At 39.9% G+C, this 13,965-nt stretch overlaps 1 protein-coding gene across 1 annotated transcript in view; it reads left to right on the top strand.

Moving 5' to 3' along the window:
* The window catches only part of ATM (ATM serine/threonine kinase), a 102,802-nt gene that overhangs the window by 40,120 nt on the left and 48,717 nt on the right, over positions 1–13,965 (top strand). The window contains exons 25-35 of the mRNA XM_004614100.2: positions 1,162–1,335; positions 2,625–2,794; positions 3,860–4,106; positions 4,434–4,543; positions 5,642–5,768; positions 7,113–7,312; positions 9,306–9,480; positions 10,017–10,181; positions 11,153–11,285; positions 11,951–12,046; positions 12,189–12,360. Of these exons, the coding sequence (XP_004614157.2) occupies positions 1,162–1,335; positions 2,625–2,794; positions 3,860–4,106; positions 4,434–4,543; positions 5,642–5,768; positions 7,113–7,312; positions 9,306–9,480; positions 10,017–10,181; positions 11,153–11,285; positions 11,951–12,046; positions 12,189–12,360 (1,769 nt within the window). The remainder of the gene's footprint in view (positions 1–1,161; positions 1,336–2,624; positions 2,795–3,859; positions 4,107–4,433; positions 4,544–5,641; positions 5,769–7,112; positions 7,313–9,305; positions 9,481–10,016; positions 10,182–11,152; positions 11,286–11,950; positions 12,047–12,188; positions 12,361–13,965) is intronic.

Raw genomic sequence — 13,965 nt, forward strand, 5'->3', positions numbered from 1 at the left:
GAAGCTAAGAGTAAGTCCTGAGCTCAGCTGGGGGTGACCCAGCCAAAAGAGTTAGAGTGTGTCTCTCTTATATAAGGAATAGGTGAGGATGTTGACAAAGTGGGAACCTCCTAGCTATTTACAGACAAGTTAATGATTGACCAGTTACTAAAGGAATTTGGTCCTTTCTATTTTTCTTTGCACCAAAAACCAGAACTAGGATTAAGGAGGACAGAACTTTCTAGATGTGAAGAGAGATTTCTAGACAAAAAAATAAACGTCTGTTGGAATGTTATAATGATTGAGCATTAAACTAAAAATTACATCATTCTGTCTAGCTGCAAGATTTTGTTGTTCCTTTGGTCGTATAATAGGGTTTTTTTTTTAAAGTATTGTGTGCTGAGGCCAGAGAGATAGCGCAGGGGGCTTGAACATCTGCTTTGGAGGTGGAATCCATGAATTCAGTCTCCGGCCATGTAGTTTCCTGAGCACTGACAAGAGCAACCATGGGCACTAAGCCAGGAGTGACCCCTGAGCCTCACTATATATGATCCAAAAATACACAAAAGTATTGAGTGTTACGTATTTATGTGTCACAGTGAGGACCGAAGAGATAGTGCGTGGGTTAAGGCAATTGCTTTGCATCAGCCCACCTGGGTTCCATCCCAGGCAATGCCATATGTTCTCCTGAGCACCACCAGGAGTGAGTCCTGAGCACAGAGCCAGGAGTTTGCCCTGAGCACAGCCGGGTGTGGCTCCAAAACCAAATAAAGTTTGTCATAATGATAATAAACATCTTGGCAAATATTTCTGATGGTGGAAGAGAAGTTCATCTCTTTACTGCTTTCATCTAGTTCTTTGTGGGGGACTGGGGGCTGGTTTTGGAATCAGAGCCTATGCTAACCTGCATCGCCCACTTTTTTCCCCCTTAGAGTTCTTTAGACTTCACCAAAACGTTTGGCAGTTGTTTTCATGAGATCTTATCAAAAGCATTTTCTTTCCTACACGTAATTAATTTTTATTTGAGAAATTTCTCCAAGTCTCTACACTGAGTTCCATCACTCCAGACTTACAACACAGCTTGTGGGATGCTTAAATGTTGCCAGTTGTGCTTTGACTCTCACCTGATGTCTTGGTAATGTTGAGATACTTACATTATTGGCTTTTAAAATTCTTTTGAAGTCCCACAGAGCTGAGAGTCCTGAACTTTTGGATGAGATTTATAATAGAAAATCAGTTTTACTGATGATGATAGCGGTGGTCTTACACTGTAGCCCCATGTGTGAAAAACAGGCTCTGTTCGCCCTGTGCAAGTCTGTGAAAGAGAATGGATTAGAACCGCACCTCATTAAAAAGGTATGTACCGGGGCTGGAGTGATAGCACAGTGGGTAGGGCATTTGCCTTGCACGTGGCCGACCCAGGTTCGAATCCCAGCATCCCATATGGTCCACTGAGCACTGCCAGGGGTAACTCCTGAGTGCATGAGCCAGGAGTGACCCCTGTGCATCGCCGGGTGTGACCCAAAAAGAAAAAAAAACAACTTAAAAAAAGGTATGTGCCAATGAATCTGTTTTATACTCTTCCTTAGGTAACTTAGATCACTTTAAATGGGAAAGCAAAAGCTACGAATTTTTTAAAAAAATTTTGTTTTAGGCACCAGGGCTTACAATCCTAATGATATATATAGTTTCATACACAAAATGTCCCAGCACCATCGCCCTCCACCAGAGTGTCACTTTCCTCCACCACCACACTCGGGACCATTTTATTTTCCAGATGGGAATATCAGAAAGCAGCAACTCTTTAGGGGGGGTGTTTATTTGTGCAGCGTGGTTTCTTACATTCCAGACGAGGCACGTAGTGAGAAAAATACATTGAACAAAGAGCAAAAGCAAGTGTTTTGCCTCCAAGGATTCTGAGGTAAAATTCCAGGTTCTGGCAAGGTCAGATGTAAAAACATTTACACTGTGTAAGCTTTTCAATTACATGCCCACTAATGGAAGACTTAAGTCTTTGTCATTTCCTAGCGAAGTGTTGTGAATTCTCTCTACCCTATTTCTGTACCTCGGCACTAACGGTTTGGGAAGCCCCAGGCCTGCTTTCAACGAGAGGAATCATTGATCCATCCTTCAGCCTCCACGATGGTTTCCTTGGAGCTCTACGTAGGGCACAGGGTAAAGCCAACAGAAAATGCCCGAGGTTAATCTTAACCCTCACATATTAAAAAGTTTCCCCCTGTTTCTTATGTACACCTTTACACCAATTATTGTAAGGGTAATGGATTTGAATTTTTCTCATTTTGTTCTAGGACCGAAAACATTTTATTTTTGTATCTTCAGATGTAATCCAGCATTGGTTATATGTACTTATTTTCATTTACATTTGGTTTCATTTACAGTTACTAATGGTTTGCTGTGAGCTAGGCACTAGGCTAATTAATTTATCTATTTTGTTAAATACATTCTTCTCATTTAGTCTTGTTGAATTGGTACTTTAATTATCCCTCTCTCATAGATGAGGATTAAATATAAAGAAAAACTAAATTAATACTTCAAAGCCATACTGTAAATAAATTTTAACAAAGATGTGCTTGGTTTTGTTTTATTGTTTTCTTAAAGCGTTAACTTCTTTCTGATTTCTCTAGGTTTTAGAGAAAGTTTCTGACACTTTTGGATATAAACATTTAGAAGACTTCATGGCTTCTCATTTGGATTATTTGGTTTTAGAATGGCTCAATCTTCAAGATGCTGAATATAGTTTATCTTCTTTTCCCTTCATGTTATTAAACTACACACATGTTGAGGATTTCTATAGGTAGGATTATATATTTAGCACATGTAAAATATGTTTGCTGTGAAATTAGGTAATAATGATTAGCAGCCCCTCCATCCCGATCGCCCCCACTTCCCCCATCCCTCACCTGTGCACACTCACACTCATGTGAACACACGTGTGTACACTGAGGCGGGCTGTATTGTCTGAATCAAGGCCGCTTGACTTAATCGAAATATACTGAGATCTTTTAGGTCACTTTCCACTTTAATATTTAGTTCGCTTCCCTGGTGAAATCAAATATAAACTACTAGTGACTGATTATTGCTGTCCTGTTTCTTGTTACTTGACTAAGTCATTTAGTCATTATTTCTAGTAGATTTAAAGTTTAACCAAACAGTGTGAATTTTGCTCACTTACTCTGAAGAAGAAATTTTGAGAATGGAGAGTTTGGAACCAACTAAGAATAATGTTGAACACTGGAATAATGGGATGACCATCTTTAGTGGTCCTTATTGTTTGCTCGTTTTGGTAATATTCCCATTTATTCTTTGAGTTAAAAAATTTCATGTCTCATTTCATAGCAACTTGGCATAAATAGATGGCACAAAAGAAATTTAATTTTCATGTTTTTATCATTTTTATAGTGTTAATGTTTATAATTTTGGTGTACAAAGTTATCCATCTTTTGTCATACAGCTGTTGTGATTTTTTATAACTGGAGAATCAAGGTGATGTCCTCATAAGTTCTTTTTAGATGAACTGTTTAGAATTTACTTAACTTTATTTCTCTCTCTATAAAATCAGAGTAAAAATGCATAAGGGTCTAGATAAAGTTCTCGTGATTATAAATATTTTTATGGAGAACTCTATTAGGTGCCAGAGAAATAGGTAATCTTGCCTTGCACGCACCCAGCCCAAGTTGAACCCCAGCACCACATGTGGTTCCCCCAAGCCTGGTCAGGAGTGAACTGTGAGCGCAGAGCCAGGAATAAACCCTGAGCACTGCCAGATGTGTTCCACACACCCTCTAAGGAAAAAAAATATATTGTTTTGAATTTTACTTTGAGAATTATATGTGACATATTTTCATTTTTATATCTTCAGATCATGTTACAAGGTTTTGATCCCGCATCTGGTGATTAGAAGTAATTTTGATGAGGTGAAATCCATTGCTAATCAGATCCAAGAAGACTGGAAAGTTCTCCTCACACACTGCTTCCCGAAGATCCTGGTAAACATTCTCCCCTACTTTGCCTATGAGAGCACAGGCGAGTCTGTGATGGCGCGGCGGAGAGAGACGGCTGCCAACGTCTACGATATGCTTAAGGACGAAAACATACTAGGAAAGCAGGTATGGCTTCACATGGCCTACTCTTGTGCTTTTGGAATTTGGGCCAGAGGTGCTCAGGGGCTACTGCCAGGGCTGTGCTTGAGGGTCGCTCCTGCACATGGTGCCGGGGCTGGAACCTGTGCAGTTTGCTCCTGCTTGCCCTGTGCAAAGAGGGCCTTTGCGTTAGCCCTCCGGCCCTCTGCGTCCCCAGCATACTTGTAAGTGGGTGTCTTGTTGCTGAGCTTCGGTCTGTTTTCTGGTTTTATTTCTGGAGACTTTGGGGATGAGCCAGTATTAGCCCCCTGACTGGCCTTAAAAGTATTTAACATCTTAATTTTGTATCTGCAGATTGATCACTTATTCATGAGTAATTTACCAGAGATTGTGGTGGAGTTATTGATGACATTACACGAACCAGCAACTTCTGATGCCAATACTGACCGGGGTGATTTTTCTGGGTAAGAGGGTTTTAAAACTGGAGAATTAGCTGCAGTTTCAGAAGTATCAGGGGCAGGTTATGAATTGACACTGCAAATGTCTATTTCAGTTTTCAGGCATATTCTTGGCTTTAAAATGTTCTTTTAAAAACAAGTTTTTGAACTGAAGAAGGTACTTCTCTTCCCCAAAAGTCTTTCCTGTCTGCAAACCCAGGAACCTTTTTCTTCTCAGTCTCTGAAATGTGTGAGCATGTGCCATTGTTGTCTCTTAGAATTTTCTTCTTTGGGTCAGAGCGATAGGACAGTGTGTAGGGCGTTTGCCTTGCACATGGCCGACCCAAGTTCCATCCCTGGCATCCCATATGGTCCCCCAAGCACTGCCAGGAGTAACCCTTGAGCATTACTGGTATGACCCAAAAGCCTCACCACTCAAAAATTTTTTTTCTTTTTTATGACTCATTATCCTTTGTCCTTTCCTCCTTATCTATGACTTGTCTTTCTAGAGCACCTTATCTTTATCGTGTTCCTTACATATCTGAAACTTACTGTACTAAAATTTAATTTGGATATGAAATCCACTTGGTTGTAGAAAGTTAGAGCTGTTTTTTCAGCTTAATCTTACACTACATGAAAGTATCCTTTATTTTTTAATCTGTCCTATGATGCAAGTATGTAAAATTATAATAGACATAAAATAATATATACTTTTTACCTGTATAATTGTACTTGCTATAAATAATATTTGCTTTCTGTTACTATAATATTTGCATTTGGAGTAAGCATAGAGTTTTTCTTTTAATTTTATTTATTTATTTATTTTCCCACCCCCCCACCCCCTCATAAGCATAGAGTTTTAATTCATATCTGAAAGGAAGCACAATGACATTAATTTGTGGAATTACCATTAATTTTATAAAATATTTTGAAGCGGGTAAAGGTATCTTGGTATGCCACTTGTGATGTTTTAGTTAAGTTTTTATAGTAGAAAAGTAAAGTTTTTTGGTTATTCTAGCTTAGATTTTCCTTTTTGGGAAATTACCTGGTTTGCTGAGAAAATCTGGGTTTATATTTTGTTTTGAATAATTTTGTTCTGACAGTGATTTTCCCTACAACTCTTAGGGACTTGGATCCCGCTCCTAATCCACCTCATTTTCCATCACATGTGATTAAAGCAACATTTGCCTATATCAGCAATTGCCATAAGACCAAGCTTAAAAGCATTTTAGAAATTCTTTCTAAAAGCCCTGTAAGTATACTTTCCTGGTGTTATAATAATAATATATATACTTGCCTAATATGTTTTCCTAATACAAAAAGTTTAAAAGCACTTTAGAAATCCTTTCTAAAAGCCCAGTAAGTGTACTTCTTTCCTAATATAACTTCTCTAGTATATTAAGAGAGAATTTTATCCTTTTGTAGCTAAGAAATTTTAAGTGCCTCTTTTTTTTTTTTTTTTTTGCTTTTTGGGTCACACCCAGCAGTGCACAGGGGTTTCTCCTGGCTCTGCACTCAGGAATTACTCCTGGCAGTGCTCAGGGGACCATATGGGATGCTGGGATTCGAACTTGGGTCGGCTGCGTGCAAGGCAAACGCCCTACCTGCTGTGCTATCACTCCAGCCCCAAGAAATTTTAAGTCCCTCTTAAAGAGAAAAAGTAAACTAAGATAAAAATTATCTAAATTAAAAAAAAAATTCAGTGAAGAGTTTACAGCTTGTTTGATCCTTGTGTGATTGTAACCCAAACATGAAAGCTTATAACTATCTCACAGTGATTTAATAAAATTTTTAAAAATGAGAATAAAAAAATAATAAAATTTAAAAGTTTACAGCTTATTAGATGAAATATATTACAAGAAGATCAGGAATATACATAATTTTAGAATATGTTTTTTAATTATTGATCACTATCACTATCATCCCGTTGATCGTTGATTTTCTCGAGTGGGCCCAGTAACAACTCTATTCGTCCTAGCCCTGAGATTTTAACAGTCTCTCTTTACTCATCCTTCCCAATGGTGCCTCGTTAGAGGTTCTTAAAGGGTCAGGAGAATGAGACCCATCATTGTTACTGTATTTGGCATAGGAATATGCCACGGGGAGCTTGCAAGGCTCTCCCGTGTGGGCAGGAAACTCTCGGTAGCTTGCTGGGTTCTCCGAGAGGGAGAACTAGGCTATAAGATGTCGTGTGGGCACTTCATGGTTGCGCATTTCCAGGAGCTTGGTTTTATAGTCTCTGGATGTTGGCCATTGATGGGATTGCACTGTGCTGGGGCAGTTTTTGAGTGTGACTGCCTAGCTACTGGAAAATGGGGAATCTGGGTAGAAGAGGCTACAACTATTTAACTAGTGATGAAAAAAATGTTTTTAAAAACTGATTGTGCAGTACCCATCTAAAGTGATATGCCAGTTCTGCACAGCATGTGACTTATTTGAAATGGTGGTAAATTGATGATAGTTTTTAAAGTTTGCATAGTTTGTATATCAAACTCAAAACAAAATTTTGTGATTTATTTTTAATGTAAAATATATTTAATATGGTAGAATGTATGTGATCAGACAAGTATTTACTAAATTTATCTTTATTTTCTAGGATTCCTATCCAAAAATTCTTCTAGCTATATGTGAGCAAGCAGCTGAGACAAATAATGTTTATAAAAAGCACAGAATTCTTAAAATATATCACCTGTTTGTCAATTTATTGCTGAAAGATATAAAAAGTGGTTTGGGAGGAGCTTGGGCTTTTGTTCTTCGAGATGTGATTTATACTTTGATTCACTACATTAACAAAAGGTAAATAGTATATTAAAATCCATATATAAGCAGCTTTCTACCCTGAATGTATCTGTTAATTGGAAATATATGCTTCTAGGAAGTAGAGGACAAGAATTATTTTTTGGATTTTACTTTTTTCTGTCTACCTACTACTTTTTTGGGGGGCCATACCCTGCAGTGTTCAGGGCTTACTCCTGGCTCTGGGCTCCAGGGACCATATGGGATTCCACATACAGTTGTGCTCACTGTGCTATCACTCTAGCCCCAGTTTAGAACAGATCTTCAAGTATTATTTTCTACTTGAAGTGCTGTGACACCACTCTTGCTAAGATCCTCATCATGCACGGATGGTGCTCCCCCCAACACCACCGTATAGCCCTTGAAAAATAAGTTTAAAATAAGTAATTTTGAATGGCCTAAAATAAATATTACCATATTGATTCTGTCACCAGTTCAAATGTGTATATCTGAGAAGGGGTGGCGGTCAGAATACACATCCAGGGATTGGGAACCCAGCTGGGTATCCTGTAATTCAACTCAGTTCTGATTCTCTCTGCAGGAGAGTATCAGATTTCACAGTCTTAGGCCTAAGATTCATATTGATTTCAGCCCTTCGGGGTTTATGACTGTAGCACTGTATGTAGCACTGTAGCACTGTCCTCCTGTTGTTCATCAATTTGCTCAAGCGGGCACCAGTAACGTCTCCATTGTGAGACTTAGTGTTGCTGTTTTTGGCATATCGAATATGCCACGGGTACCTTGCCAAGCTATGCCGTGTGGCGGGGTACTCTCGGTAGCTTGCCGGGCTCTCCAAGAGGGATGGAGGACTCGAACCCAGGTCAGCCATGTGCAAACACCTTACCCGCTGTGCTATCGCTCCAATCCCAGATCACCTGTAGGGGTTTGTGCCTAGGAATGACATTAGTTGGTCATAGAGTTATCCATCATTTACCAATTTAAGAGACTGCCAGCTTTCCCTCAGTGAGTAAAGACCAGTCTGCTCCCTCTCGATTCACAGAGGATGGCCCCCCGTCGGGAAAGGGGTTTCATTCTCAGGAGTGTTTTCTAGAGGGGAGGGGGACAGCAGAGGGCAGTTCTTCCCCAGAGCTTTTTTGTACTTTCTTTACTTTACAATTACTGAGTGGTTTTTATGTGGAAGCATTGTGACACTACTTGTACAGCTGGATATTAAGTGGTCTGAGTGGGCTCTCAGTCAAATTTACCAGCTCATAATTTTGCAGGGGGGAGGGGGGCACTCAGCCAGACTCAAGAGCTAAGGGCCACTAACAGCGACTGTCGGCCAATCACATTGGACAGTTCAATGCTAAGGCCTAAAGACATTTTGCTATTTAAGCCCCGTGGTGCAGAGAACCACCACCACTGGTGCATGGGATGCTGGAAATGGAACCCGGCTCACCCCCTTCCCCCTGAGCTATCTCCCATCCTGTAACTTGTTTTGAAAACAGTTGTTTTAACTTTTTATTTACAGTACTGTGTTTTACGAGTATAGTTCCACATCTCCACTCTCCACATATATTTCCTATTTTGGGAGGGGAGGGGTGTAGATGGAGGGTGGTAAGGCACACCGGGCAGTGCCCAGGAGCTAGTCCCAGCTCTGTGCCCTGATGTGACTCCCTGGTGGTGCTTTGGGGGACCATAGGGTACCACGGGTCAAATGTGGATCTCCCTCCTGTGTGCAGAGTATTTGCACAGGCCCTTGGAACCATCTTCCAGGCCTTTCAGTGCCTCAAGTTGCCTTTTCCTTGATTCATTGCTTGTTTGTTGTAAACCTTGGACTTTTAGAGAATTTGGGAAAGTTCTAGCAGTTCTTGTCTTGTAATGTTTCTCTCAAGAAGAGTTGCTTAGAATAGGCCCACTTAGCAGTTTTGCTGTCTTGGCTTTTGAATCATAAGAAAAGATAATAGGCTGACTTTCCACGAGGACACACCAGAATTAGAGCTGTTACATAAAAATGACTTGGTATATACTGACTGTTTCCCCCCTTTGTCAGGCCTTCTCGCTTCATGGATGTTTCGTTGCGGAGCTTCTCCCTTTGTTGTGACCTGCTGAGCCGGGTTTGCCGCACCGCGGTCACTCACTGTAAGGATGCGTTAGAAAACCACCTTCATGTTATCGTTGGCACTCTCATACCCCTGGTGGACGAGCAGGTGGAGGTTCGGGAACAGGTAATTTCCTGGACCATCTCTCGGATATTTGGAAACAGTGATGTAGGATTCTTGGAATCTGTTGGGTGTTTCCTGTTATGCCAGTAAGCGACAACAGCTGGCAGCACTGTGCCATGGGGGTGAGATCGTGCCTGTATCATGTGTGTCAGTATCACTGGCCTTTTGGTACGACAGTGCTCGTCTGTGAGTTCCAGGTCTTTTGGGAAGGTTGTGATTAAGGGCTCGGGAGATAGAGTGATGCCCTGGGGTGGGAGCCCCAGATTCAGTGCTCATGTCTGTTGAATTTTTTTATTGGAAAGCACAGAAATAGCAATAGTGCCTTAGAATAATTAAAAGATCAGGGATGGGGCTGCAATGACAGACCACGTGTAGGTCCTGGGTTCAGTCTCCAGTGCCACAAAAAAGTAATGAAAATGTTTTACCTGAGCTAGATTAATAGAATTTTTGTCATTTATTATAGTAGACTTGATTACTTACCTTAAAACATAATTAAGTTGTTTCTCCACTTTTGATGATTATTTTTTTATTATACCTAGGTGTTGGACCTGCTGAAATATTTAGTGATAGATAACAAGGATAATGAAAACCTCTATGTCACGATCAAACTTCTAGATCCTTTTCCTGACCATGCTGTCTTTAAGGATCTGCGAGTTACACAGCAGAAAATAAAATACAGTAGAGGACCTTTTTCCCTTTTGGAGGTAATAATCATCCCAACATTTTACATCTTACAGTTTTGAATCAGAAAGGACAGACAGTGGTACCTTTGCAACCCTCTGATGCTCTAGAAAGAAATTGAGTCTTTATGTAAGGTTGTGGTTAAGGGCTCGGGAGATGGATGGTCTGGGTTGGGGGCCCCAGATTCAGTGCTCAGCACCAACATCCCCCTCCCCCCAAAAAAAAACCTCAAACGATTTTTAGTGTTCATGGGGCCCAAACATGAAAGCTAAAAATGTTATTTTTGGTTCTTTGGGCCACAGGTGGCGGCAGTCGGGGCTGACCCCTGGCTCTGTGTTCAGGGATCACTCCTGGTGGGCTCGGGGGAGTGGATGCAGGTTGGCCTGTGTAAGGCATATGCCCTACCTGCTGCTCATTAGCTCCAGTCCAGCATTTCTGAAATTTTAATTCTGTTTCAACCTTCCGCATAAACTTCTTGATTAGTTTTAGATATGTATTTTCCTGTAAATCATGCTATAATTTGAAAATTATTTTCTAGGGGCCAGAGCATAGGGCCCTTGCCTTGTACATGGCTGATGTATGGGTTCGATGCCTGCATCCCATATGGTCCCCAAGCACTGCTGGGAGTGATTCTGAGTACAGAGTCCTGACTCCTGAGCATCGCCAGGTGGGCCCCTCCCCCCCAAAAAAGTTAAGATTATTCTTTGAAATTTAACTGTATGAAAGTATAGTTAAATATATTAATATAAAACTAGAGCTTGGTACTAAGTAAAAATAAACTTAATCTTTCCCTTTGCATATAGCAGTCTTAAGGGTTGTGTTATGAAAGTGTCTTAAAATGTAAATTACTAAAACATTGTAGGATTTTCCTTCTTTGGGGGCAATGTTAGGACATACTGATATGAGTCACTGTGAAAGGTTTTTGCTGTTTTTAACAGACATAACCAGTGCACATCAAAAGAAAATTACATTTTCTACTAATTCTCCCTTTTAGGAAATTAACCATTTTCTGTCAGTGAGTGTTTATGATGCACTTCCCTTGACAAGGCTGGAAGGACTCAAGGATCTTCGAAGACAATTAGAACAACACAAAGATCAGATGTTGGATCTAATGAGAGCATCTCAGGGTACTAATTTTAATGACGTGGGTTATTTGTACCTTTCTAAATAACTTTTTGTCCTTGCTGTTGGTTCTAACTGTCTTGAATTGGATTTAATGTTCTCATTCCATTTAGAATCACCTTATTTCTCACCTACCCAGGAAATTTGCTTAACTGCAAACCTTGACATTTTTCTTTGGCTAGCAGATGTTTATATCCCTCGCATGATTCTGTTTCATAAAAAAGTTCAGAAACATTCATTTCCGGTGTTTAGAGCTGCTCATGATTTGAAATCCATTTTCAAAAAAAAAAAACTTATATTGCATTTAACCATTACCATCATGCCTTTAGATCCTTTATCTCTGCCTATGTTACTATGACCCAAACCATAATTGTCAGCAAACAGTGTGAGGACAAGTGGCGGGGAAGGAAGGTCCAGCCTGCGGAGACATAAGGACACAGATGGACTGTCATAGGCATTTCGGTGGTGGGCATGTGCAGTGACTTCCCACATCAATACTATGAACTTGAACACTTTTGTAACCTTATTGCCTAAAATACAATAAAAAGTTAAGAGGAGAAAAAAATCTTTATAAATGTTTCTAGTCTGATCATTTAATATATGGCATATTGTAAAAAAAAAAGTATTATCTTCATGATAGTTTCAGTCAATCTTTCCCAACTGCTCCTAGATAATCCGCAAGATGGCATCATGGTGAAGCTCGTGGTTAGCTTGCTGCAGCTGTCCAAGACGGCCGTAAACCACACGGGGGAAAGAGAAGTTTTAGGTAACTCAGAGTGAATGAATGAATGCATGAATGTGAGTTTCATCTGAGTGGCTACCTTCATAATATTTTTAAAGCACGATGGTTTTTAAATTAGTGTCATCTCTGAGTTAGAACTCTGTGGAAATGGAATTTCTCTACCTAGAGGCTGTCGGAAGCTGCCTGGGAGAAGTGGGTCCTATCGATTTCTCCACCATCGCCATCCAGCATAGTAAAGATACATCTTACACCACGGCCCTGGAGTTGTTCAGTGATAAAGAACTTCAGTGGACCTTCATCATGTTGACCTGCCTGAGTAATGCCCTGGTAGAGGATTGGTAAGTGTATCATGACACATCAGAGCTGGTATCACTTACTTAATCTGACACTCGAGAAGGGTACCTTCCATAAATTAATATTTCCAGTGAAAATTTTCTCCTTTAAGTTGCCAAGACTTTTTTTTTTAGTCTTGGGTCTTTTAATGGATCTTGGCTTATTTTTATTAGTTATCTAATCAGGGAAACCTGACTAAAATTGCCAGGCATTTGATAGTGCGAGAAACATCCCAGACAAGGTCTGAGTTAGATTCTAGTAATGGTAGATTAGATGTGCATTAAGAAATTTACCAGTGCAGTTTACAAGGACTCTTAGAATGGTGGGGGATGTAAATTGAGGGGTGCTACCCACAATCTAAGGTACCCCTCGCCTCTCATCTGGACTATATTAGTTCTTCTAAGATAAATTCTAGGTCAGAAATTTCACTAATCCAAAAGTCCCAAACTAAGAAGAAAACCAAGGTTTTCTTTCATTGTTTATTGTCAGTGTAAAAAAAATTAAAAACCAAGAACAGTTATAGTCTCTCCTTGCTGATTGGGATATTGTGTTTGCTTTCTTCCCTCACTCCCCTCATCCTCTCCCCTTTTTAAAAATCTATTTCTAGTATTTTTTATTTCTAGTATTTTTAGCACTTAATCAGTCTGATTTTGGGGTGTTTTCACCTGATTTTGTGGGTTTTATCCACAATTGGGCATCTTTCTAATGTGGAATTTCTAACTTTTCATCTTGGGAATAAATGATTGTTGATAATTTCTCTGCCATGCTTTCACTGTTAAAGGATATGTATCCTTTAGAAAGGTTGGTTGGCATGGAGGCCAGAGAAATGATTCAGGGACTGTGGTGCTGACATTGAGTGCACCAACCCCAGTTGGCAGAAGTCCCTGGCAGCAGATAGTGTCCTTTGAGCACTGCCAGGAGCGACCCCTGAGCACAGAACTAGGAGTAACCCGTGAGCACTGCCAGGCATGCCTTAAAAATCCACCCCCAAAAAGGCTGGAATCATTTCTCTCAACACATTTTCTTAGAAAAAAATTTATACAGCAAAAGTAAAAGGATTTTATAGTAAACATCCATTATTTACCACCTACATTCTACCATTAATATTTTACTATTCCTCTCTTTACCACATCTAGCCTTCCTATATCCATTCATCAATTCCTCTCCTTTACCTATATTTCAGTGTATCTGTATCTATCTGACAGAGCTGGTTTTTTGTTTTTGTTTTTCTGTTTGGGCAGTGCTGGGGCTTGACACATGTGAGGCATGACAGACTGCTACTGAGCCACATTCCAGTCCCAGGGGTTTTCTTAAAAGAGATTTTTCTTAGAAAATTTGCCAACATGAAATGTCCTGTTTGCAACTGTTTTCTGAAAAAGTATATAGAAATATTATTGCAACTTGAATTTTCAAACAAAGGGAACAGTAAGATCTATTCCTACCATTCTTTAAGAGGAAAACAATTACTATATATATAAAAGGGCTCAGGTGTTGAATGTTGACTAAAAACAAGATGATTTGGGACGAAATCATCCCAGGCCAAGACTATCTGGGTAGGAATGAGTATGATGTGTTGAAAGAATAGAATGAAACCTGGGATGGAGAAAGAT

Source organism: Sorex araneus, chromosome 3 (assembly GCF_027595985.1).
Source record: "Sorex araneus isolate mSorAra2 chromosome 3, mSorAra2.pri, whole genome shotgun sequence".
Taxonomy (NCBI): Eukaryota; Metazoa; Chordata; class Mammalia; order Eulipotyphla; family Soricidae; genus Sorex; species Sorex araneus.